This window comes from Pogona vitticeps, chromosome 7 (genome assembly GCF_051106095.1).
Source record: "Pogona vitticeps strain Pit_001003342236 chromosome 7, PviZW2.1, whole genome shotgun sequence".
NCBI lineage: Eukaryota > Metazoa > Chordata > Lepidosauria > Squamata > Agamidae > Pogona > Pogona vitticeps.
This window is the reverse complement of record NC_135789.1, coordinates 6458824-6486293: the sequence shown is the minus strand read 5'-3', so window position 1 is coordinate 6486293 and position 27470 is coordinate 6458824. Positions and strand designations below refer to the sequence as shown.

The 27470-nt window shown below is 43.0% G+C and overlaps 1 protein-coding gene across 1 annotated transcript; it reads left to right on the top strand.

The window, feature by feature from the left end:
- Positions 1–2187: 2187 nt before the first annotated feature.
- On the top strand, positions 2188–26409 carry TTC34 (tetratricopeptide repeat domain 34). The gene is made up of 8 exons (XM_072977669.2): positions 2188–2371; positions 4185–5831; positions 6838–7063; positions 10090–10282; positions 13703–13869; positions 18793–19063; positions 19500–19714; positions 25060–26409. Exons 1-8 carry the CDS (start codon positions 2334–2336, stop codon positions 25579–25581), a joined length of 3279 nt encoding a protein of 1092 aa, XP_072833770.2. The 5' UTR covers positions 2188–2333; the 3' UTR covers positions 25582–26409.
- The last annotated feature ends 1061 nt before the right edge of the window (positions 26410–27470 follow it).

The following is a 27470-nucleotide window of genomic DNA, read 5'->3' as shown; positions in this document are numbered from 1 at the left end:
GAAACGGGGATGAGCACCACCCCCTAGAGTCGAACACGACTGGACAAAAAATTGTCAAGGGGAACCTTTACCTTACTAGCTACAAATGCAGGCGTAGGTGATGATCTTCCTAGACTACCAACAGCAGAAGAAGCATGTTGTGTAGTGCCATACTTGAGCAGATTGCCCAGGTCTCGGGGCACCCCCAGAAGAACGGAAGAGTAAATCACTTCTGAGTATTCCTTATCTGGAAAATGGCACATGATTATTATAGATCCTCAGTATGGTGGATTGAGTGATAGACTAGAACTTGAGAAGGCCCTAGTTTGAATCATCACTTAGTCATGGAAGTTCGCTGGGGGGGGGAGAGGAACTGGTAAAACCACTTCTTAAATATCTCACTTAACTTGGAAGCCCTATTCGGGTTTGCTAGAAGCTGGTTCTGACATGACTGCACATCACACACACACAGCATAGAATGCCTGGCTTTTTATCTTCTCTCCAAAGCTTCTGTTCCTTATCCTCATCCCATATAGATGCCAAATTTTGCAATCATTTTGCGTTAGGGAACCAGGTACACATCTGGCCACTTACTTCATGGTTTGTACTAGAGACGGAGAATTAGTTCTCCGAACCTGACTTGCTCCACAAAAGCAACGTTTTCACACCTCCTGGGACTCGTTGCAAGAAAGCAAACCCAGCATCGCGTTTCGAGAACGTAGCATATTGCGGTAGGGTTAATGGGGTGCCTGAAGAGGGGGAGCATGCCTGAAACAATACATGCATTATAAAACGTGAATGGCTTCAATCAGCTACAGTCGAGAGAAGAATGCACAAACAGACGTTTCAATCAACCCCCCCACAAAAAAACCACAAAAATTGCAAAAAAGCTCATAAAATTCTGATCTGATTTCCCGTAGTTTCAATGTTTTCATAGCATGGCTACTGTTTCTTGATCTTCTTTTGGGCTGGTGGGCTTCTTGTCTTCAGCAGCTACCTCGCAGGGAGCCAGAAATAAGAAGTTCCCTTGATACAGCTGCTGTTCTTATCACATCTGTCTGGTGCAAATGACTGGGATTTTCATTTTGCTGCCTTAGACTTTAATGTTCCAAAATCTGAAAATGCTTTCCCTGGTTTGGCAAAAAGCAAGGAGGAGCACTTGAGTCACAGCAGTCCCTGTCAAGTTGGACATGAGTGGCACTGTGCTAAATAGTTAACATTTAAATTAGAATTCTACAGATCAACAGCACAAAATATATCCTCAACTATCTCTTTATCACCTCAAGATTCAGAATAGAACCCAAGACAGATTGGCAATGGAATCATGCGATGTTCCTCTTCCACATTCCCATAACTCTAAGAGTTATAGAAAAGTGAAAACTGCACTGCGACATTGCTGTTGTAATTACATGGAGTTAGAACATAACTATATCATGTTAATATGTTGTACAAATACTACCTTTAAGGGGGAAATATGCAGTTTTGAGTAACTGGCTATTTGTAGGGATGTAATCAGTTTTCTCTCATTTTGTTAATGAGAAATCACATGTCTTTACCTCCTCTACTGCTGACAAATTGTTTCCTGTGCGCCTCAAAAATAGTTCTGGCATTTGCGAGAATCATTTTTTGTGAAAATGCCATGAAACAAGAAAAGATGTGCTCTTGTTGTGTGATCTCATTTGGAAAAAAAGAGAAAGCACTGGATGGTTTTCTCTAATCTTTTTGAAGCAATCGCCCTGTCCCTTTCCACCTGCTGTGTATGTGTTTGCTTTTGCAAAGGTAAAAAAAAACTGATTTCACACCGAAATTTTCCAAAAAAATTGCAGAAACCTGAACAGCTCAGGGTGTTCTTAATCTCACTCTCGCACTGGAATTGAGGAATTGAGTGAGGGGGCAGGTCAGCGATTTCTCCACAGGCTGCCTCACCATTTTTGTGACAGCTTGGCCCCCCCAAGATGCAGACTTTGATGAGAATTCTTTACGTCCAGTTATTCGTAACAAATTTATTCACAAAGTCCAGAACCAATGTTTGCAGCCTGGAATATTTGGGTGCGCCTTGCCATTGCACAGAAAACTGCGTTTCTGTGGTTCTCTGCTGTGGACATGTACTGCTCCTCCAGGCAAAGGCCCAAGAACTTCGTAATTATCTCTCCCTGCAAGGGACTGTGTCGGCCAGCCTAGTGTTTACTGTCTCCGGGGAAACCGCTCAGCATGTGGGGAGGTTAGTAGCTGCTGTTCTTTCTTTTCCTCTACCTTTCTACTCATGCACCCTGAAGGCTCAATGGAGCACTCCAGTGGGAGGGGAGTTTGTGGCAGGCATTCATCCTCTCAGAGGCACGCAGGATGAGACCAGCATGCGTTCCTGCCCAAGGCGTCCCACAACCTTTAAGATGTGAGTTCTCTTTCACATACTTGCTTTCTAAATTCTATGTGTACGTCAATGGGAGAGGCAGTAGTAGGTAAATGAGTGCAGAATTTCATCTTGTAGCAACCCAATCTCTCCTATTCATGGTAAAGAATATATACAGTTGTCCCTTTTCCTTCAGCTCAGAAAAGCTTCCAAAATATTGTATATTTGAAGTGGATTTCTTTTTGTCTTCCTTAAGCACAAGCTGGAGAAGCTGTAAATTGTTATTTGTCAGAAGGAATTCACAATGCCACACAAGTTCTTCCTTCCCCTGCTGTATCACAACAACCCTGTGAAGGATCTTAGGCTCCTAGGGAGGATGGTGATTGGATCACAGTCTGCTAGAATGTTTACTGGTTGAATGGGTATTCGAATTTGGATGTAGCTAACTTTAGGTTGTTGCTGTTGAATTATATGGTTTGGTATTTTAAAACTCAATATAACATCACATGATGTGTGTGTGTGTGTGTGTGTGTGTGTGTGTGTGTGTGTGTGTGTGTGTGTGTGTGTGTGTGTGTGTGTGTGTGTGTGTGTGTGTGTGTGTGTGTGTGTGTGTCCTCATGGAAACTTCATCCTCTCCTCATGTCTTGCCTCTATGCTGTTGGTCCATTCGGTGAAGGCTTATATCAGGTAAGAGGGAGAGTGGGTAGGTGGTGATAGCTCTCCCTCACTCTGAAAACCAGTCACCTCCATTTCTGCACCTGCCAGAGGCTCTGTAGAACCAAGAGGGAGGGCTCAGTCTGTGTTCTGGTGTGTGTGTCATTGAATATTTGTAGCTGTGGCATCAGGTTTTGTTCTTTTCAGGAGATAATCACCCAATCTCCTGAAAAGGACAAAAAAAAGCTGATCCCACAGCTACAAATCCTCAACTATCCCACACACTACACCAGAACGCAGACAGAGTTCTAATTCCTGTCCTCTAAAAATGCTGGCCATAGAGGCTGGTGAAACGTTAGGAAGAAAAACCCCCAGAACACGGTCAAAGAGCCCAAAAAACCTGCAACAACCACGGAGGGTATACTTTGGTTATTAAAGCTTTGTGGAAACAGATGTATACCATCTGGAACCCAACTTTCCTGTAACAAGCAAGCTACAAAATTACCTTCTGAAAGCAAAGCAACTAGTTGTAACCAAATCATGTTATTGACAGAACAAGTAAAATGTCCTTGTTACTTTTCAAAGTCGCTTAAATAAAGGGCACTTTACATAAACAACTTTTAGAGACGATTTGGTCTTTTTCCAAATGTCCTATCTATTTTTTTTTATGTTTCTCCTTTACATTTTAGCTTCCTGCATTTTTGAGTTCTGAGATTTCTTTGTTTTCATTCATTCATCTTAGGACTTCTTTGTTGGTCGCCATCTTGACCCGAAAGCCACAAAGAGGCCTGCAACACTTTTAAGACTAGCGAGGTTTTGTGGATTAAAACCTACTCCTTTTTGATCCATGAAATTCTTAGCAAATAAAGGTATATTCCAGATATTCCACTCTTGAACAGCTGTAACCTAGCATGTTTATCTGTCACCGAGGACTAACTACTTTCTCCTCAATCCTTATTGAGATTTATACACTGGATTTACCCTCCATATGTCCGTTTTATGCATGGGTGCTACTATTTCTACTCCAAAAAGTTTAGCATTGAAACAGTGAGTTAATTCTTGGTACATAGCAGTCCTATCAGGATGTATGTTTGTACAAATGTCATGGCCTTATCAACAAGATTGGTAAGCTTAGGAGTCCTCAAACTAATGTTTTAACCCCTCTCTTTATGCCATTTCAAAATGAAATACCAACAAGCAGACCTACAAAGGGAGTAAAAATGGTTGCTGGTAATAAAGAGGTATCCACGGCCACGTTGACATCCAAGGAGCAAGCTGTAGGTCTTTGTAAAGAAGGAGACCACAAATTAGCCACCGAAGAACCATCACACGCCACTGCCTTCTACATGGCTGCCTTCAGCTGCAGTGGCCCAGTGGCCATCCAGAAGGTGGCTTCCCTGGAGGAGGATCAGGCCAAAGTGATGAAAACCTTAGAAAGCTGGTGTCAAGGGGAGAGCCCTATTCCTCAGCTTCAGGGCAGCAACCTGAAAATCCCATGGCTTGATGTTGGCATTGCCGCCATTTTCCTTTCAACCCTCAGCCCCAACAATATGGCAGCCTCTCTCTACAAGATGGGCGCCTTGCTCAAAGTTGGCCGCTACGAGGAGGTGGTGAGGCGGTGTAACTCTCTGCTTGAGGCCCAAAACCACACGGAGCTGGTCCTCACTAGAGCTTTGGCCCTGTTGCTATCCAAGAGTGACGTTCAAACCGGTGTTGAGGATTATCTCCATGCTTTTGTGAAGCACCGGGACAAAACGGTGGAGTTCATACACCGTAGTCAGAAAGAATACCTGCACCAGATCATCCAGGCTTTCTTTGATGTCTTCTCCCTTCAGGAGAACGGTGACTCCTGCGAGGGCCCGGAAAGCTGGCCAAGTGGTTGCTATGACTTCTTGGGCGCCATTGGACCGGAGGACCTCCATGTTTGTCAAGCCCAGGGAGCTCATCTTTTGGGGAAACGCAGGTACAAAGAGAGTGTGTCTGTTTATAGCAAGGCATTAGAGGCTCTGTCAGAGAATGGGGCATGTCAGGATGACAGGACTCTCGGCATCCTCCTGGACAGGGCGGCTGCCTACTTCTGCCTTGGAGGAAAGGTGATGGAACTGATTCAGGATTTGGTAGCTGCCTTTGAGATCAATCCCAAATTGGCCAAGGAGCGGTTCGAAGAGGTTTTCTCCACGGGTGATGCCGATAGGATCCGAAAGGACACCAGAGCTGCCCTGGACGAAAAGTTTGCAGCGTATAGAGAAGCTGTGTGTGCCAGGCCAGAATTTCGAAGCGATGGCGGCAAAGAATTACTCTCTCCAGTCATCTCCACCCTTCACGTCCTCATCCAGATCTCTCCGGGGGCGAGAGAGGAGCTGAAGATTCGACTGGCCGACTGCTTTCTTTTGCAAGGCAATATCCAGAGAGCCTTGGACATTTGTCACCACCTCCTGGCGTCCAACCAAGGGACTTATTGCAATACGCTCCTCGCCCTGCGAGGGTTTTGTCGCCTCCATGCCAAAAGCTATAAACAGGCGCTTGATGATTTCCAAGAGGTCATAGAACACAGCTCACCCCACCCCAGCAGTTGTGTCAAGGCTCTCTGTGGCCGGGGCATGATCCGCGCTTGGGGTGGAAGTCCGTACCTTACGGCCTTGGACTACATCACAGCTTGCAGCCTCAGATGTGAAGAAACCCATTTTGTGATCAAGTCCTACATACCCTGGAACCAGAGAGGTTTCCTTTTGGTTGTTCTCCAAGAAGAAGCCCGGAAGATCCTTGAAAATAAGAAGACACCGAGGGGCAGCTCCGGTTCCCAACAGAACAAATCAAGGAAGCTGAATGAACTCCAGGTGGAAGAAGGGTGAGTAGATTCATTGTAGACCCCTAGTGGAAAGTGAGTTGAATTAGAGGTAGGCTGGGGCGTTAGGGAAGATTTCCAAGGACTTCTAAACTGCTGATTAAATTTTGAGTGGGATAGCTCAGTGAGTGGGAGCACCTGGCTGCAGAGCTGGGAGCTTGCGATCACCGAGCAGCTGATGGGCTTAAGTGCCCAGCCTCCTGTGTGGTCCTGGGGAAGATGCATGGTGGTCTTAGAGCACTGCCAGAAGAAGGTGCTCGGAAATCACTCCTGAGCTTTTCATAGCTGGAAACAGGGGGACTCCCTTAAAGTTGAAATCAGGCAGTCAAAATGTGTGCTTCCTTTCAACTCTTTCGCATCTGTATGGTACTGTTTAAAGCTAGTGGGTTGAACTGTTTACTTGGAGTGGAAGTTAAGGTACATGAAGCTAAGGTATAAGAAGAGGGCATTAATACGATTATGTAACATGTGAAAATCTATGGTCAATCTTTGGTCCAAAATGCTTTGCTTTATGTGTATAGCTTCAGTAACAATTTTTGCCATCTAAACTTATCCCCCCCCCCCATTCACTAAGAGAAAGTGGAACTGGTAGAAACATCCTTTCCTCGTGGCCACCTATCATGGTTACTCTTGATTGTATCTGTTTTGTGAAGAGGTGATGAATCAGGATTCAGCACAAAGTCAGTTAGGCACTGGCTAGCTTCTGATATCTACCTCGAGCACCTTACCAAAACAACCTCATAACTCTATTCTTTTCAACACCCATGTTTTTCTTTGCCTATCTCTTCATTATCTCTTCCATACTATATGGGAAAGACCCTCCTTAGGCTCAGCTCATGATACCCAAAAGGGACCTGAATAGAACAACTCATCCTTGTGGAGATGTTTCAAGGTTTCCAAAGTCACATCTAGGATTAAGGGGTTCAAATAATGGAAATCTTTGAAGTCTTAACAGTGGGGAAAAGAGGCAGATGATGCTGTGAATAGATCTCTTTCTTGTTTTTCTCAGGGATGTATCTGGGGTTCTCCAGCTGGCCTTTCTCTTGTTGGACCTGGACACTTCCAATGAGACCTCTCGGCTCTTGTGTGCTGATGCTTTGTACCAAATGGGCCGAGGGGATGAAGCTCACAAGATGCTCCTGGTGGCCCTTTCCAAATCCTCCCAGAGATCTGCTATCCTTGCTCGACTGGCTTTGCTTCAGCTGAAAAAAGGCTTTTTATATGATTGTAATCAGGTAAGAGGAGCGGGGAAAACTGTTGGGCAGTCAACTAATACATAGTCAATAAATAAATGCACAGAACCTTAGATAAGCCAATGAATGTTCAACAAATGTCCAAGGATAACATTCTGTGTTCAAGAGAACAATTGCAGTGCGGCAGAGAAAGTGCCCCACTAGAATTCAAGAGGCTAGGGTTCAGATACCCATTCAAACATGGAAACTCAGTAGAGAGGTGTTACAGTAGGACCCCCAAATCTGCGGGATCCGTATCAGCAGTTTCACTTATCCACAGTCAAAAAATATTAAATATATTTTTAAAAAAATATATACTGGAACTACTTTATGTATTTTTACAATGTGTTTATCAGAACTGGCCAATAGAAGGAGATAGAGACCATGCTATGTGTTCTTATTGTTGAAGAATTGTGTTCAAACGATGTCCGAGAGAACTCTGAACTTCAAATTGGCCCGGGGGCTAAAAGACGGTTCAAGACAGGAGATGTTGGACTTAATGTTAGGAGGAACACCTTAAGAGGAACACCTTAAGAGTAAGAGCTGTTTAAAGCAGGATGGACTCTCTTGGAAAGTTGTTGACTCTCCTTTGCTGAATGATTCTAAACAAAGATTATAGAAATATAGATGGCTGCCCAATCTTCTTTTGAATTCATCCAGTGTTCGAATGCTCACCACCTCCCGAGATCATGGATTCCGTTGTCGTACTGCTCTAACAGTTAAGAGGTTTTTCCTGATATTCAGCCTAAATCTGCCTTCCTGTAACTTGAGGCCATTGTTGTGTTATCCCACACTCTTGGATGATTGGGAGCAGATCCTGCCCCTCCTCTGTATGACAACCTTTCAAGTCTTTGAAGAGCGCTATCCTATCTTGTTTGTTCGTTTGTTGATTCCAATTTGGACATCCACCTGTCAGGAATGTTTTTTTCCTACGGGTTCCCTGCATTGGAAGGGGATGGATGTGATGATCTCTAGAGTATCTCACAACTCTGAAGTTATTTGATTCTACACAACCATCATAGCATGGATAAGCCTTTTTCATCCCGTTGTAACTTAATTTGAGATAATTAGTAAGATGATAGCTATACAGACTCAAAGAAGTCCGGATGAAATATTTGCATTTGCAGAAACCAGAAACATTATTTCTTGACACTTGACTACCTTGTGGGACATGGATGCTGTAATCCCAAAACTCTGAGATTTTGATTCAGGACTGCAAGGTAGTCATTTCAGAACCATTACCAGAAGAGGGCACTGTTGCCTTCCTTCTAAGCTTGAGTGTAAATTTGTATGCCATGAAATTCGCTCTGCCATAATCTACGAATTAATGACTTTTAAAAAAATACTATCATTAAACACACACACCACTTTGGTCTTGCAAATGGCAGGGCATTATTTATTTATTTATTTGTTTGTTTGTTTGTTTGTTTGTTTGTTTGTTTGTTTGTTTGTTTGTTTGTTTGTTTGTTTGTTTGTTTGTTTGAAAACCGATGGAAAGACATTTGGATATTTAAAATGTCGTGGTTTTTTCTTTTTTTGACAAGTTCTTGCATGTGGAGTTGTTTATTCATAACCTCTCTGTTTTGGCTGTGGACATAAACATGACATGAAGGAAATATAGGCTGAATCAGGATTGTATAAGTTGCATAATGAATAATAAGAATAATGGTGGTGTGTGAAGAATCATTTCCAGTCTGAGGACCCTTTCAAATGTACTTGGGGGGACTCAGGGGACCACATGGCCCTCGTTGAGAATGGCTGGTTAGATCAACAAGGCTTACATGTTGTGATTTGCTGTGTTTGTTCTTGAAAAGAAATTTCAAGTCTTTCATCATTATAGTCTTAATCCTGGGCCAGACAAGGTCACACTTATAGCCTTTAAGCCAACACACACAAACATATATGCTTGGTTGCCTCCGTTTCCATTGAAATCCACAAACAGATCTTGGACAAATAGCTCCGGGGTTTAGGTATTTAGCCGAGAAGCCACAAGTCCAGAGTTCGATTCCCCACTGGGCCTCCTGGACAGGAGCTAGACGCCATGATCCATAGGGCCCCTTCCAACTTTGCAATTCTAAGATAATGAATACATTGCTTTAAATATCTGAACTGCAAAAAAAGAAAGAAAGAAAGAAAGAAAAGAAAAGAAAAAAGAAAAAGAGAGAGTGTGTGTTCCCTAGAAATATCGCTTAAAAGCCTGCCTGAAAAGGGGGTTCTTTGCCTGAGAATGGAAGGATAAGATGGAGGGGCCCAACCCGGCTTCTTAGGACAGTGCATTCAAAAGTCTGGGAGCCACCTCCAAGAAGGCCCTGACAATAAATTCTTTTTAGCCAGCGTTTTGATTAAATATTATCAGTTTAGCTGGCCCTAGGAGCAGCAGGATTTATTGATATTAATGTTTTAATGGCTGTTTTTAATATAGGGTATTATTAGAATATTGCCTATTTTTAATGGTTTTTATTTTTTTTAAAGGTTTAATATTGTTGTACGCCGCTCGGAGACCACTGGTCATGGTGTAGCTAAGAAAATCTAATGAATGAATGAATGAATGAATGAATGAATGAATAAATAAATAAATAAATAAATAAATAAATAAATAAATAAATAAATAAATAAATAAATAAATAAATAAATAAATAAATAACAAAAACAGCTCAAACGAAACCACCCGAAAGCTTCACCTCAGACTTTTTCAGGACAGATTACTTTGAAGAAAAAGTGAATTCTAAAGACGGGTATGAAGAGTCATGTTAATTGTTCTAGAGTAGGATATCCCACTCTCTGGAGGGGAAAAAAAAGGTTACCGGCAGTCACGGGGAAAGCCAGTTTTTATGAAAGGTGACCCTGGGGCTGAGGAGATCAGGAGCCAAACTCTTCTTCTTCCCAAACGAAAGCCTCTCCTAAAAAGGTAAAGACTGAAGCTTAAAAAAAAGAGAAAAATTTAAAAGGACCCCATCGCTAAATCCCAGGACATGTTTTAGGACATCCTGCTGTTGATTCCTCTTTTCTTTCCATCTCCTTGAATGAAGCTGCTGAAGAAAATTACCCAGAGCGGAGAGACCTCCTGTTTTCTGAGCCTTGTGAAGGTCCTAAAAGATGGAGACCGAGCGTTGATGCAAAGACACTGCCAGTCCAGAGCCATGACGATCTTGAAGAACAAGCAAGGAGAAGGTTACCTCAAAGAGGCCATTCTCTACCTCTCGTTGTCTATCACCGCCGCCGGTAAGATGCCACTGAATCAGAGCCTTAACTAGGGTGGAGCCAATTTGGGGTTTCAGCCCTGGCTGCCATAACTGAGAGGGCAATAAACATGGGTCCTGGGAGGGATGTGCCACTGACCTTCTTGAGCATGGATTTGCCACCTACCATTGTTCCTCCTCAGGCAGCAAGACCCAGCGCATAGGTAGCGCAATAGAAAACTTGGAAGTCTTCCACTGAAGCCCTTACCCTCATCGTTCCTCTATCCTTGTCCTAATCATAGACTGTGTCTACATTCAGCCATTATAGCAGCTTAATATCACTCTAATTCATTGGTTCCCAACCTTGGGAAACAAAGACCCACCATCCCACTTTGCCATGCCAGAGAGATAAAAACAACAGATGCTCGGACCCACTTCCCTGAAATTGGTCACCAACATGGTAGCAGGGGAAAAAAACACAATTGGCAAAGCAGCTCATATCTTTCTATCTTGGGGGTCAGACGGTCTTTGCAGAGTGAAGACATGATAAATCCCCTGCATACCAGCTCCCATGTTGCTTCCTGGAAGCTGTAGTTCTTGTGGAAGTGCCTTCTATGCAGCCTTAAAGAGATGTCCACCATGCCCCTTACCTCTTTCTTCTCTGTTGGTGGTGTGTAGTGAAGTTCTGCTGCTTTCATTGGGGGTAAAAGCTTTTCCCCTAAGAAACTTTGCATGCCATCCCCAACCGTCTGCGGCCCAAGGCTACAATCTCTGGGTGCCTAATGCCAGGGCCAGCTCCATAAAAATCAGTGCTTCCTAAGCTTGTGTCCCCAGATGTTATGGGACTACAACTCCCAGAAGTCTTGGCCACCATAGCTAGAGGTGAAGGCTTCCAGGAGTTTAATCCAACCTGAGGTTGGGAACTACTGATATAAATGCATGATCTTATTGTAGAGCAAACTCTAGTGTATCTCCCAGTGCATGATGGGGTGCGGCCATGTTAAGAAGAAAAATCTCTACAGTTGCATTCCCCCAAAAAATAACATTTGTCAGCTTTGGTGGAGTGTGTGTGCACAGATCTCTAAATCTCCCACACTTCTTTGTTTTAAATATCAAACTCCTTTTTCAAAAAATTAAAAATACCTCAAGCCATTTTTTTTTAAAAAAAAAATCAAGTCCTTTCAATCTTGTTTATGAAGAAATGTGTGGATTTCAGTCACATAGTATGGAAAACCATCGAAGGAAAGGAAAGGAACCACACCCATAGTAAGATTGGGTTTGGTTGTGTGTAAAAAAAAAATTGACTACAGTTTGGAATTCGGGGGGGGGGGAATGTGAAACTTCCTCTCTTTTTTGGAAAGGTTTGCTTCCTTGCTTCTCCAGCTTCCCCTCATGGGCCGATTTCATCACTGCTTACGCTCTTAGTGCTTGGTACATTGTGTGAGCTTCTCCTGAAAGACAAAGATCCATTTTGTTCAAGAATATAAAAGGGTTTCCATTAGCCTTCACTTGCCGACAGCTATATTAGATGTCGCAGTAAACAAAGAGAAGAAAAATCAGTTACACCACGAAAGGCAAGTTGTTAAGGAAGCAACCGTCTTAGCACAACATCAGGTGAGAATCAGTTGATGGCCCTTTTTGCAAAACAACCTCGAACAAGAGAGACGGAGGCCGGCAGCTGGTTGGTGCACTGAAGCCGGCTTCTCACGGGCGAGGAAGCTCTGCCTTGGCTAAATCGCTTCAGAGCAAAACAGGAAGGGAGAGCGCCCAAATCTCATCTGGAATATGAACCATAACGTGATTGCATTGGAAGGGGCCTTGAATGCACCAAAAAGGTTCAGATTCAGAATGGGAAGAACCTGAGTGTTTTTTTTTAAAGTGGCATAAAGCAAGCCTGATTATTTTTTTTCCTATCTGCTGTTCAATGTCATAAAGGCAAGAAAGGAATTCAGCACCTAACGGTGCGTCCATCAGCTCAATATGTCTGCACAGTTAAAGCTGTGTTATTCAAGACAGACGGAGAATCCTAATTTAAGGGGTGAGATCCTGCCACTTGGTGGCAGTAAAAACACTGTTGATTTTTTTCCTTCCCAGAGGAACCTTCTTTAAAAAGTTAAAGGAAACTTTGCTCCGATAAAGATGAATTTGGAGTGAAATTGGGGCTCAAAGGCCAATGGGAAGAGTTTCACTTCTTGACCCCAAGTATCAGAAATCCCCAAAAATGTTTTGGCCAGTCTCTGAATTCAGAGACCAACAGAATTGCTGGATATCTCAATGGTTTAGGTCAGTGGTCTCCAACCTTGGGCCTCCAGATGTTCTTGGACTTCCAGTCCCAGAAATCCTGGCCAGCAGAGGTGGGGATGAAGGCTTCTGGGAGGTGTAGTCCAAGAACATCTGGAGGCCCAAGGTTGGGGACCACTGGTTTAGGTCTCTGGCTGCAATTCCCCACTGTGCCTCTTTGAAGGGCTCAACTGAATAATCCACGGGGTCCCTTCCAGCTCTGCAATTCTAGGACAATGATAGTACTAGTTAGAAATAAACCTAGTTAGCCATATGTGTGACCTTTGATCCACCCACCACTCTTCCCACGAACATTACATATGTGTATATATATATTGCCACTAGAGGGCAGAAAGGGGCTTTTCCAGTAAAACGACTACTTCTATAAGAAAACAGTTTTGAGAAGGAGAGGTTCAAGGAGAAAGTTTAGCCCAACAATGTCAAGAGATTGGTGTATTTAGCCCTGGCTCTCTAGAGGTTGCCCCTCCCTGGTTGGGAGAGTATGGGAGAAGCCTCAGCAGGCCTTTGATTTTATCCACTCTTGTGGTTCTTTTAAAAAATTCTTATGATCACCCCATTATTATTATTAAAAAAAACTGCATAGGTTTTCAAACTTTGGTGCCAAGAGTCTTCCTTCTGCACTTAAGCCCCTATTGTTTGGGGTGAGACATCCCCAGGCAAGACGAGAGTTGCTTGGTTTCATGTTGGGATGAACGGGCAGAGGGGTCATTCAGCTGACACAGTTTACTACATCATATGCTAGCTTTTCCCTATGTGTTCAGTAATTAGCTGAACTTCAGAAACTGTGTAAGTATGAGGGATGAGAACATTTTCCAGCCTCTGTCTTGCTGGATTTCTCCAAATCTCTCTTCTGCTCCCTTCTTGTTCTTGCTTCAGACTTTATGACAAAAAACTTTGTTCTGAATTCCCACTCTAAAATTTGGATGCCCTTCTCTGCATTTTTCCCAATTTGTGGCTTTGTTTCCACCTGATTCAGCCATTTTCCCCATGGCTGACTGCAATGGATTACTGTGAATAGTTTTAATTATATACATTTAAATTGTTTTGTGTTTTAAAGCACAGGTATTGGCTTGTACGCAAGTCTTGGTTCTTAAATATACCCTGACCCACTGAAGAAAGAAATTGTTTATTAAAACTTGGTGGGTTTTTTCCTCTTATTCAGGTGGTTATGCAGTTGATTCCCTGCTCATCCGGGCCCGGTGTTATGGGCAGCTTGGTCAGAAAAAAACGGCCATCTTTGATTTCAACACCATACTCAAAGACGACCCTACAAATGTCCAGGCTCTCTGTGGGAAGGGATTTGTTCATCTGTCCCTGAACCAAGAAAAGGTACGGTCTTTGGGATTATCATCCATTCCTTCACTCATTCATTGACTCACACGCACATGGATAGATTGAAGAGAGTTTTGTGAGTGCAGGCAAGGGCCTTTGTCTGAAAGAACTGGTTGACTCAATCAATCAGTTGAGACCTCTCATCAGGAGTCGTTTGTGGACTAAGATGGGGGACACCTTAGCCCCAAAATTTAAAAGGAATGTGTCTTGCTCTGGTCACAAGAGATCCTTCTCTCAAGCACAAGAGGCAAGAGGAATCGTCTTTTCAGGAAGACCGCCAACTTACTTCAGATTGTCTCTCTTTCCTGATTCCTCCAGCTTGAAGATCAGGATCATCGTTTTGCTCTTTGCTGGAGAGAAAAAGCCACACCGTCATGCGTTCTCTATGGTAGCCACCACCAGGGCTTCAGGATGCCAGCATTAAGTGTTATATAATCATGCTTAGAAATTCAGTCATTTCTTACATCAGTGTTTCCCAACCTTGCTTCCCCAGATTTTCTTGGACTGCAGCTCCCAGAAGTCTTCACCACTAGCTTTGCTGGCCTGGATTTCTGGGAGTTATAGTCCAAGAACATCTGGGGAACCAAAGTTGGGAATCACTGACTTACATGGTGGGTGACAACATATATAGAGGGTCAATCTGCTTTTTCTCTCCGTTGTTATTTTCTCCATGGAAGTAACAATGTGTCTGAAGATGGTGAGGTTTCTGTTCATGGGAACAGGAATCCATGTTTCCTCAGATTTATGATCCTATGTAGACCCTAAAACACTAGTCTTTCACTTTGAGAAGCAAAGCCCACATGAACGCCAAGTACAAAGAGACTGGCTGATTGCATAAAAAGAGACAAACAATCCTTTAAGGTCCATGTCCTTTTACTCTAGTTGCGTCAATTCATTCATTTGCACTGGAGCAGCATTTGCATGATTTTCACATTTATGTGCAAACCTCAAAATCATTCCTGTTTTCCTTCTCGTATCTTGTCAAGAATGCCACGAAATACCTCCACCTCTTCTTGAGCAAAAGCAAATTTTCATCATTCATCGTCCTAGCACCTGAAGATGACACAAGCAAGAATTTGTATCCATAGCAGTTGACAATGAGTTGCATGGATCTTTAAGGAGTAAAAGCAGTGGATGGGTTGTTTGTTGCTTTCTGCACAATCAGCCAGTCTCTCTTGTTGTGTGAGAAGCGCAATTTGGCAAACTGAAGGCTTGAATGAATGGAGTACAGTGGGGTCTCTACTTAAGAACATCCCTACTTAAGAACAATCCAACTTAAGAACAGCTCCATTTGCTACATTTTGCTTCTACTTGAGAACAGAAATCCAAGATAAGAACAGGAAAAAAAACCTTTCCTGCTCTTTTTTTAACCTTAGGTCATCTTAGGTTAAAAAAAATTCTCCCCCTAGTGGTAGAGTATGTATTAACCAGCTTTGCATTAGTTCCTATGGGAACTAATGCTTCAATGTACGAACACACCTCTACATAACAAAAAAACAGCCAGAACGGATTAATTGGTTTTCAGTCCATTCCTATGGGAAATTTTGCTTCAACTTAAGAACGTTTCAACTTAAGAACACCATTCCAAAATGGATTAAGTTCTTAAGTAGAGGTTCCACTGTAGTTTCTATGGACGGAAAAGAGCAGATACGGATTAAATGGTTTTCAATGCATTCCTATGGGAAATGCAGATTCAACATAAGAACTTTTCAACTTGAGAACCACCTTCCAATACGGATTAAGTTCTTAAGTAGAGACCCCACTGTAAAGGCAGACAGAGTGGGGTTCGCAGAAGCAGGGTCTGGGAGTTATAAGAAGGGCAGAACGAACACTGTTGAGTAATATAGAGAGTGGAAATCCAGGCTTGAAAATCTGAGCATTTGAACCCTGGGTGGAAAAACTGGTGGATGCTTGTTTCTCCCACACTGGAAGGCTTAAGATCTCAAGTTCTTCCTAGCCCAAAGGAGAAGAAATGAATGGATTTGGGTATCCTTATGGAAAGGGAACTGAAGGGGAATGACCATCCATTTCTGAAGCAAATTGTGTCTCAGATGAGATACCCACAGAAGGTATGACTTTGAGAAGATGTCACTTTACCTCTGTTGAAATGGAAACTCTGACGTTCAAACAATATCTGTCTGTACTTCTTCTGGGCGCTTTTAGGATTTCCACCCCACCCTTTAAGTAATTTAGGCGCCTTTGATAATAGAGTCTGAGAGGATAAAGAGATGACGCCATCTAAGAGATGTTGAGTCTTGTGATTTGGACTTCGAGCATGACCTAGAAATGTCAAACTGATCAGAGAGTGAAAAATGTTCACTAAAGCTTCCCATAATGCTGTGAATTAGACGCTGAAATGTTCAGCAGAGGGACTGGGTGCATTACCAAGAAAAAAGGCAGGGGGGCAGTCTAGACCTATTCAAGCAATCTGGCTTTCTTCCACGATGGCTGTTAGAAATGAGCAACTGGGGTCACCAGCTGGTTGACCAGACAAACGTCCTGGATCCTCACCCCCATAAGGCCCCACCATAGATGTGGTAGAGTTGGAACTTCAGCCTCAGGGAGCTTTTTCCATCTGGTGTGTTTCAAAGAAGAAGAAAAAGGTCATGGTGTACTTTCAAGCTTCATCGGTTGGTTCTCCCCCCACCCCTGAGCTTTTACGGATTACCGTCCACGTCTTCCGAAGCACCCAGGGCTATATTCCAAACTAGGGTTCAATTTTGGGGGGGGGGTGGGATTAGAATGAAATAGGTTACAGAAAAATCACATTGTGTTTTTAATGCAACGGTTAACATAAACATTCTGTTAAGATAGCTGGCTAATGATAAGCGTCCGTGAACACAATAGCTGCAACAATGAATAGTCATTTGTTGTTACATGCCATCAAGTCGCCCTTGACTTTTGGCAACTCTATGAATGAGTAATCTTGTCCTCAAGAGCCCTACTCAGCTCTTGCAAACTCAAGCCTGTGGGAGTCAATCCATCTCGTATTGGGTCTTCCTCATTCCCTGCTCCCTTCCACCTATCCAGTCCTGCCTTCTCGTGATGTGTCCGCAATAGGACAATCTTAGTTTCAATATTTTTGTCTCTGGAGATGGTTCTGGCTTGACTTGATCTAGTACCCACTTGGCTGTCCTTTCTGGCATACCAGGGTATTAACAAAACTCTCCTCCAGCACCATATTTCAAACAAATCATTCTGCCTGCAACTCCCATCCTGTCGTCTTTCTTTACCGTCCAACTTCCGTACCTGATCAGGAACAAGAGTAGGGATGAACTTGGTCTCCAGGGACACGTACTAACACTTGATGATCTTTTCTAATTCCTGCGCTGCTGCCCTTCTGAGCTTCAATCTTCTGTTGATTTCTTGACTGCACTCTCCCTTTGGATGTATGGTTGAACCAAGATACCGTATTTTCCTGTGTATAAGACATCTCCATGTATAAGACGCCCCCCACTTTTCTAATCCAAAATTAAGAAATCCAAGTGGGGTTTAGCAAGGGTGGGGGGAAAGGGATCAAAGCGCTGCAGGATTGCTTTGATCCCTGCTTTCCCCTCCACTTGTTTTTGTTCCTTCCTTAGCTTACTTCCGTGTATAAGATGACCCTCGATTTTTAGTTTAAAGATTTTGTATAAAAGAATAGTCTTATACATGGAAAAATAAGGTATATCAAATCTCAGACTATTTTCATTTCTATTTTCTATTTTCATTTTGTGCAGTTCTTCTGCATCATGATTTTGGTTCTTCCTGATGCTCAGCTGGCAGTCCTGCTTCGGCACTTCCTTCTTCCAATTTCTCTAAAAGTTGGTTCCAAACTTTTCCCTTCTCTCTGAAAACCTCTGCCCACGTGACAGCCCTGGAGGTGACAAAAACAGATTTTGATCAAGGTTAAAGTGGATTAACATCTGAAAAAGCTTCTCTCTTTTCTCTTTCTCCTTTGTTTTTAATGTCTGTTTTCAGCCATTCAGTGCAAACTGTGCTTTTGTGCTAGAAACCCCAAGTGGTGTCTTATTGAACATCACTATAATAGCGGATTTATCCATTCTCTAAGATGCCACACATCATCATCATAAACAGGATTTAAGTGTTGTTCCTCTCATCCCTCTTTAATACCACCCAGATTGAAATGGAAATCTTTTGTTTACCAGCCAGGAATAAAAGGCTGCTAATTAGATGCCATTTTGGCTATTAAGGAAGCAGACCTAAAAATGTATCCACAATATCCTTGTCGAAACTAATTAAAGTCTTTGAGCACATATTTTTGATTCCAGAAAGGGTCATGTGTATCTTCGTCTAACACCGTAATAATGGGCTCAAGCTACTGGAAGGCAGATTTAGACTGAATATCAGGAAAAACATATTAACTGTTAAGAGTAGTACAATGATGGAAGTGATTACCTCAAGAGCTGGTGAGCGCTCCAACACTGGGCAAGCCTCTTTCAGATCTGCTTTGATTTGGATTCCTGTCTTTAGCAGGGGCTTGGATTCAATGGCCTTCGAAGCCCCTTCCAACTCCATGATTCTATGATGAATTGGATTTGATGGGGATCTCATGGAGCATCCTAGAATTGTACCTCTGGAAGAGACCCCAAGGATCATTGAATCTGGGGCCCTACCAAAGCAGGACATCCACAGCAAAAGTATCTCTGATGGATGGTTACCCAAAACATTGGTTTAGAAACGCCCCAGGGGAGGAGAGACCCATTCCACTGGTTATCTGCTGTTACCAAAAAGTGCGATCAAAGTCTCCTTTCTTGATCACCTCCAAGTTTCTTTTCCAGATCTTCTTCACAAACCAGCCTAGGAAGCAGCAGTGTCATGGCCTTTGGTTACCCCATAATGTCTGCATGTCCAAAGGCCGTCAACCAACGAACTGTTTCTATGGCCTTTTAATTTGTTGTGTTTGTCTTACCCCTGTAGGAAACAGTGCACAATCTGACTTCAGCCCTTCGGGCCGATACAGTCTGGACAGTTACAGAAATCCTGTCCTTGAAAAAGGAAGCCCAGACGCTTATCCACCAGTGGCTGCTTTCTCACTGCAAGGATGCATTGCTGGAATTTGATGCTCAGAAGAAGCTTCTGGGTGGAGAGATTTTCAAGGAGCTGTCGGTTGTTGGAGAAGCCCTAATGAAGATAAACAGCACAGACATAAACAGTCACATCATCTATGTAGACCTTTTGGCTGCAGATGGTAAGTGATTTTTCAAAGTTTGTGGTTCAGCTTGTTTTGATTACCTGTGAAAGGGTGGCATGGTAAAAAAAAATTGGAGAGAAGTTTCCAGATCTTTTGGAAGCACCATTGAATTCACCACCACCATTTTAGATGTTTTCAGAATTACCTCTCCTGGAGGAATCTTTGGGACACTTAATCTGGCCACCATCAATCTGACAAAGCTGGTAAGATGGCCACCCCATAACATGTCCCCGTACCTAGCACCCCAAAATGTATAACAGGGGAAGGTCGTGTACTTTCCTTTTTTCATCACTGACTCCCTCACCAAATTTGGCCAAGTTTTGCAAAGAAAAGGCATGAGCATTTTATACAATATATCTAAGAGAAAGTATCATAGATGTGATCGCTTTGCCATCTTTTGGTACCCTGTGATTATATTGTTGTTGATTGACAGGAAGACACAAGGAGGCACTGACTTACCTTCAGGAATCATTTGGTCAGAAAACATCCCACGATTCCATCAAGTCTCGACTGGGCATGCTTCAGGCCAAGAAGAGAAACTTAACAGTTTCAGCCCACATTTTGGCCAGTTTAGCTGCAAAGGACTACCAAGAGTTAGGATACCTTCTGAACTTCTTAGATAATATGCAGCGGAAAAATCTTGCTCAGGTACCACCACCAACTGCTCTCTCTCTCTCTCTCTCTCTCTCTCTCTTCACAAAGAAGTTCAGTTCATTGACCAACATGAGTGACGGTTGGGATCAAACTGCATGGCAATTTTGCATCTCATTAGAAGCCAGTAAGCTTGCTTTTCATTCAACATGTGCCGTCTCTTCAAAGCAATGTAACTGATTTTCCATAATAAAAGAATTCTTCCTTTCATCCCACAGTTCCTAGGGCTTCTATGCAATGGACTACATGAGAGCTTGAAAAGTAAATCTAGAATTATCCCTATATGAGCAATCACAAAACAAAAAACCAGCTAATTTGCAAAAATGCAGAACTGAGGAAAGCTCTTGCTAAGATAAACATACACTCTTCCTTCTATATGGGAGTTCTGCTTATCACAAGATGCTAGCTGTATAGTAGAGTTTGAACATTGGGGATTTTATTGGAGAACATTAAATCTGTCCATAGCTGCTACATTTGGTAAGCTACCAAAATTGTGCCTTGCTGCATCTTCTTGGATAGCAAAATTTTCCGTAGCTCTAGATAGATGCTTGGACCTCCCATGGAGGACTGGGAAATTGTCTGGGAAAATAAAGATCTCAAATTCCAGTCTGATCTGACTGATTGTTTATCTGTTACTCATTGGTTTGACTAAGTTCAATTTCCTTTTCCAGTGGCCAAGCTTGACTGGATGATTCTGGGAGGCTCAATCTCCAAAAAGAGATCCTCCTTTAGTCCTGCAGTTCCCATGACTTCTGTGCAATAGAAGGGGTTTGAACGGGAGCCTGAAAAGCCACAGGACATAAATAGGAAGTTTTAACTTACTGAAAAGCAACTGCTCTGATGACAGAATCACTCTTCTGCAGGCAGAAGTTATGCAACAGGATTCCAGCCCATGTGTTATATAAGTAGGCACACACACATTCTGAATCTGGATCCTATGTGTAGACTAGAAGATGTTTCATAGCTTTCTCCTGCACAAAACAAAAACCAAATGATGTATCCTCAGAGGAGGGGGGAAAAACAGACAAAGAAGCAGGAGGTGTGTAAGATCTCCAGTATAAACAAATCTCCTTGAGAGGATAGTAAGAAAGCCAATAGTTGGTCCTTCAGTATGCAATAATTATTTTACAAACCTAGCCACAAAAAGCCTCTTAGAAAAGGTGAAGTGGATGGTGGAGAAAAGATGCATTTCACTGCTGGAAGAGAGGAGCTCTGATATTTCAAGCACTAATTGCCAATCATTGTTTTAATGTGAGACATAAGAGGAAGCTGGCTAGATAGCTCAGGCTGGGAGTTCGATTCCCCACTGCAGTGCTCTTTTTATACCTCTCTCCCATAGCCAGCTTTAGGCAAAGACCAAAATTGCTTATTAGCAGATGGCTTGAACATGGAATATTCCCCTGATCTTGGTCAAAGGATCAGCGATGGCTGTTTTGAAAAAATGGAAAGTGAGTCCATCCCAGGATCAAAGGAATATACCTTTAATTTCTTTCATTTTCCTCCCACATTTATTTCTCGCCAAAGACATTGTAAGGAAAAGGATGGATGTAATATACCACTGTAATGTTAACTCAACTAGCTGGATAGCTTTGTGGTTTAAGGATCTGGCTGTGGAGTCAGAGGTTGGGAGTTTGATTCCTTTTTGTGGAAAAGAGCCAGCCTGGGTGGCCTTGGGCAAGCTGCACACTTCCAGGGCGCCTCCTAGAGGAAGGGAAGGGGAAAACCACTTCTCGATACTCGTTACCCAGAAAACCTTGGAATGGGTTGCCATATGCCAGAATTGACTTGACAGCAGATGATTGTTATTATTAAGGTTGACTTGGATGACCAAAGCAGCCACTTTAAGCAGAAGATTGGAGGTGTCATGAATAGCAGAAGACAATGGCTGAGTTTGTTATCTTGGGCAAGTATCTTGATAGAGTTTGGGCACCAGGAATGGTGATTGGAAGGGAAAGAGTGTTGTTTGTCGTTTTGCCACAGGCAGCAAATGTTGTTGTGAGCTGGCCCAGAACTTTATGATCCCCAGCAAATGGGAAGCTGTGACCGAATTATGGTCAGATTCTTTTTTCTGGGGCAGCTTTTCATAAGTATGTGCCAGCGGTTAGATTTCCATGAAAACCACGGGGAGTCCAGGCTATGCATGACAAGTGGCCATGGCCATGATCATCAGTGGGGTTCACAGATAATATGAATGGTTCTGTGCCTCATTTATCCTGCACTGTTTTCTCAGGAGTCCAGGCAAAGAAGAAAGGAATGTAATGAGTTATGATCTACCATTCCACAATCGATTTCATTGGCTTATTCTAGTTGGGATTAGCAACTCAATGTAGCCCCAGATGTTTGTTGTTTTTTAGTCATTTAGTCGTGTCCGACTATTTGTGACCCCCATGGACCAGAGCACACCAGGCCCTTCTGTCTCCCACTGTCTCCTGGAGTTGGGTCAAATTCATGTTGGTTGCCTCGATGACAATGTTTTGATCCACACCTCTATAAATCCGAATTCAGAGGTACCCAAACTTGGTCTCCCAGATGTTCTTGGATTACAACTCCCAGAAATCCTGGCCAGCACAGCTAGTGGTGGAGACTTCTGGGAGTTTTAGTTCAAGAACATCTGGGGACCCAAGGTTGGGAACCACTGCCTTAAAGGATCTGGTTAATATCACCAAAGACAAGCCGCTGCGTTCCAAAAATCATGACGCCTACTTGTGCATTATAGCATGATGTACACAACCCCTAACCTTTATGTGATGGAAGGGGCCAGAAGCAGAAGACATTTTGAAAAAGTTTCCCTTCCCTTCCTTCAGAGATCTGGTGTGATGTCGTGGATAGGGTTAAGGACTAGGATTCTGGAGACCTGGATTCAAATTCTCACTTAGCCACAGAAACTTACTTAGGGACACCATAAGTCAGCTGTGACTTGATAACATGTAAATGAACAAATTATTCCTCTTCTCTCTTTATGGAGAAGTCAGGAAATCTTGCTGGTAGGGGGGAAATCTTGATGGACGCGAGACTGGGGAAATCTTGGAGGAGGAGAAATTTTTCAATATTTGTCATATCTCTACAATGGGATAGAGAATGATCTGGAAGCAAACTGACTGGAGAAGGAGTTACGTCCTCCCTAAGAGTAGCAGTCTACATCAAAGAGGGAGACAGGACAGATAAACAAGAGTTGACAATGCATTAGGACAGTGGTTCCCAACCTTGGGTCCCCAGATGTTCTTGGACTACAACTTCCAAAAACTTTCACAATGAGGTATGCTGTCCAGGATTTCTGGGAGTTGTAGTCCAAGAACATCTGGGGACCTCAGATTGAAAACCACTGCATTAGGGTCACTTTAACAGTCTGTACCACCTCTATTGATGCATAGTTGTCTTGTGCAAAGTGTTGGTGTAACATTCTTCACTTCCACTACTCCAGCCACATGAAAAACATGGACATGCATCTTCGTGAAAGCTACAGCCCGGCCAGCTTGATCGTGGCTTTATTTATGACTTAAATTGCATGGACCTTCACTCAAGAGCAGAGTGCGGAAAACATGGCTTTCATTTATCAGGAAATGAGAGATACATTAGAGCTGCAGCATTCTAATGGGTTCTGCCTAATTGGTCTACCTGAACGAGAGAGAGTCAACTTCCCTGGGAAAGGTTTTGAATTTGGTTGATTACTGTTTCTTCCCCTCTTATTAGCAAGTGAATGAAGTCATCCCCATTTCCAGGAGAAGCATCAAGCTAGTCTTCAAAATCTATGGATCAGGAGCTCTGTCAATCTCAGATCTCCAATCTTCCCACCTTAATTCATTCTCTTTAATATAACTTTTGCATTGGTTAAAAAAAATATAAAACCCTAATATACGCATGTGTGGGTGCAGTTTCTGCTTAACACACAGTCTGGGGGAAGCAATTGCTTGAGATAGTGGCAGGATGTCCTGCCAATAGACTTTTTCGATACCCAGCCTGGTGTAGTAGATAGAGCAATGGACTGGGACTCAAGAGGCCTGTGTTCAAATCCCCACTCTGCCATGGAAACTCATCTGGGGAGTGGAACTGGTGAAACCACTCTTCAAATATCTCAATGACCTTAACAGCTCCATCAAACTTGCTTTAAGGCCATTCTGACTTGACGGCATGTAATAGCCAGACTTTTTACTGGCCCTTGGTTGTCCATTTGGTGAACAAAATGTTGGAATAAACATGGATGTTTCTCTAGATCTTCTCAGGTTCTTATGTAATTGCTCTTATTTATGTAATTGCCCTTATTACAAGAAAATGCTAGTTTCTAGGTTTATTCAGACACACATGGCACAACCCACATACCTAATATATGCACTTGTTTCGGTGCACTTCCCGAATAGACACATTCCTTGGTTTGTGTAGTGGATGCCTTTAAAAATTGCTTAAAAAACAACTAGTAAGCTGTAGCTATTGGTGCCCCATGCTGTATGATTTGTGAACTGAACTGATTTTTAAATTTGTCTCACTTTGTCTGATACCAAACCTACCCATTTTTTTTCTAGTCTGATCCTGATATGAATCAGCCAAGTCGGTTTGAAATCTTATTTTTTCCAAGTCCTGCCTACACCCCTATTATCTAACATGTTTGGCTATCTGAGGATGATATAGAGACACTTGCATCTAGCTGTGGGATCAGAATTTGTAGAAAAATGTATTTTATAGATGTCCTTAGAATGGCAGTTCCCAACCTTGGGTCCCCAGATGTTCTTAAGCACGGGTGTTACTTGGAAGTATCATCCCAATGAACTCTAGGTACAATACCAAAGCAGTGGTTCTCAACCTTAGGCCTCTAGATGGACTAAAACTCCCAGAAACCTTCCCCACAAGCTGCACTGACCAGGTTTTCTGGGAGTTGTAGTCCAAGACCATCTGGGGACTCAAGGTTGGGAAGCATTGCCTTAGGTGGTCCTAGCCAGCTTGGCCAAGACCCATGCAGCGTTGGGAGATTCTGGCAGTTCCTTTTAAAGGAACACATTCCAATTCAGTTGAAGACGTCAACTAAGAAGTCCAGTGTCACAGCATGATGAACTTTAGTGCAAGCAGTGAAAGGGAGCTATCCGTGGTCCTGAATCTCTTTGGAGATTCTTTGTCCTTTGGAGAACAGGTTTCAGCATTGTGGATAGCTCCTGTAAATTTCAGACCTGTGGATCCCGGTCTGGATTTTGACGGCTCCAGTGACACTGGAGTTGAATCACTGAATTGATAACCTCACTGTTTAAGAAGGTCGGTTGATGACTTGCTTGATTGGATGTGTACTCCTGGTGAAAGGTTTGTCGACGAAGAAACCAACCTAGGGTGGCACTCATGGATATCCTTTCCATCCACAGGTAGCAGCCAAAGAAGGAAATGCATTGGTAAAAGAGCAATGCCATGCCAAAGCTATGGGTTACTACTCGCTGGCTGTTTTGGCAAGCAATGGCAACCCCCGATGCCTTTGCCAACGTGCTGCATGTCTATCCCATCTGAAGGAGTACAGGAAAGCTTTGAAGGATATGGACAGTGTGATCCAAAATCATGGGACCAATGGACTCAGGACTCAAGTGGAGGACTATTGTTTCCAAGGACATGTCTTCTTGTCCCTATCAGAGGAGGAATCAGCAGTTAAGCAGTACAGCAAAGCCTTTCAGCTTGATGAGTCGTTAGCTCTCGGCAACATTCCTACCGGTCCTGAACGAGACAAGTTGTCCAAAGCTTTCCTCCAAACGGCTCAATCCTATTGGGCAGGGAGCCATTATAAAGAAGCCTGGAAGGTCACAGAGTATGGCCTCAAGGTTGATCCCAACAACCATGACTTGAAGAAACTTAAAGCAAGAATGAAACGGGAAGCCTCTGGTTGCAAGGTTCAGTAACTTGTCCAGGCGTTTCTGTTCTGCAGTTCTCCAGCAGCGCACAGTCTCCAAGGGACACCGAAAGACTGCCCTTGGCTTGGAAAGATCATCAGAACAGGTTCAGAGTGCTTCGGTTGTACCGCGATCACATTCAACATGTTGCAGTCTCTTCCACAGGAGAACTGCTGTACAGTGGGATATCTACCAAAAAAAAAATGGTGAATGCAGTGGAGGAGACAATTCTGTCCACCTTTGATTGCAAGGGGGGTGGGGTGGGACTGCCTTAATAATAAAAGAATTATCAGAAGACAAATTTGGAAAACAACCTCATGATTGCAGTGTTATCGCAGAACTGTTGAATCATTGCCCAGGAGTAAGGACCATTGAAGTTCATGGGGCTTTCTGAATAGATGTCTGAAACATTTCACCTTAAATTGCTCCAAGATGCATGAGCTGTATAGGATTAGTTTCAAGCAGGCCAGCCAGGGGAGTTTGGAAACAAGGGAATTTTTCATGTTCTGGCTTTCATCATCATCTGAGATCCGTCCACATTTGCTATAAGAAAAACCGATTGGAATTTTGCTCAACCCAGTTCACCACTATTCCAAGGGCATGAAAAAGTCACAGCTTTTGCTTGCCTGCTGGATAGCTCAATGGTTTAGGTCTCTGGATGCAGAGCCAAAGGTTGGGAGTTCGATTCCCCACTCGGCCTCCTTGACAGGGGCTGGATTTAATGATCCATAGGGTCCCTTCCAGCTCTGCAGTTCCAAGTTAATGATGATGATTATACAGAAGGGATACTACTGGACTGAAAAATATCACAAGCCCTGGAGCCTGTTCTTGTTCTTGGAACCATGTGCTCTTCCCCTTTCCTCCATTTTCTCCCTACATATTCCAGCCTCGCACAACCTGCACTTTAATCTCCTGGACAAGGAAGACCCAGGCACCAAAACAGCTAGTTATGGCTCCCGCAGATAATCCATGCATGTCAAACAGTGGAACCAATGTCAATTTGCATTTCTTTTATTCATATCACAGCATGCTTAATTTAAAATAATAGATGTATACTGCATGAAATATCGGTAAAATTAAAAATGAATTAAAACATTAAGATGCTTAGGACTATTTTTGACCAGAACCAAGGCTACTTCAATAGCATTACCTTGGCCATTTGCTAGATCTTCTTCTGTACATGTGATGGGGAATGAAATGAATTGCACAGATCTGTTGCATGGATTGAATTTCTCCACAGTCACAGAACATTCATCCTGTATCCAAGTAACATCACATTACTTGATTATTCTTTGATCTTCCTCCTTCACTTCAAAGCCTGTTAAGTGACTTCCAGATTCACCAGCTGCTAGAGTCTTGTCCTGGTGTGTGACACTCTTCAGCAATCATCCAATATGTGTTGTTTTGATCTTTGTAGATTTAGCCTATCTCTCCTGGTTTAATATTTTGAGCTTGAGATGGGTGTGTGGCCATGAAAACTACATTCCTAGGTGCTTAATTCCAGATACGCCCCATAATCTAGTTCAGTGGTTCCCAACCTTGGATCTCCAGATGGTTCTTGGACTGCAACTTCCAGAAATCCTGGCTAGCACAGCAAGTGGTGAAGGCATCTGGGAGTTTTAGTCCAGGAACATCTGGGGACCTCAGTTTGAGAGCCAGTGATCTAGTAGACAGGGCTTGCTTCTCCATAGAATTAAGCCTGGTGATTTAACTATAACCCTCTCACCTCTTCTCTGTTATGGTGGTAAGTGGCTGATCTGGATGTTATTCTTCCAGAAGTCAAGCAAATGTTGCATGGAAATGTCATGCTGAAAGAGAAGGAGTTCTCTTGATTGCTTTGACAAAAGCTTTAGAACAGTTTCTTCCTGAAATCACAGGCTGGTTTCCATTCTGACACC

Bases quoted from the DNA above. Each gene is read 5' to 3' on its own strand.
- TTC34 (XM_072977669.2), top strand. From the start codon at position 2,334: ATGCGTTCCTGCCCAAGGCGTCCCACAACCTTTAAGAT. The intron at 2,372-4,184 runs GTGAGTTCTCTT...ACCAACAAGCAG, and splicing joins CGTCCCACAACCTTTAAGAT to ACCTACAAAGGGAGTAAAAA. The intron at 10,283-13,702 runs GTAAGATGCCAC...CCTCTTATTCAG, and splicing joins GTTGTCTATCACCGCCGCCG to GTGGTTATGCAGTTGATTCC.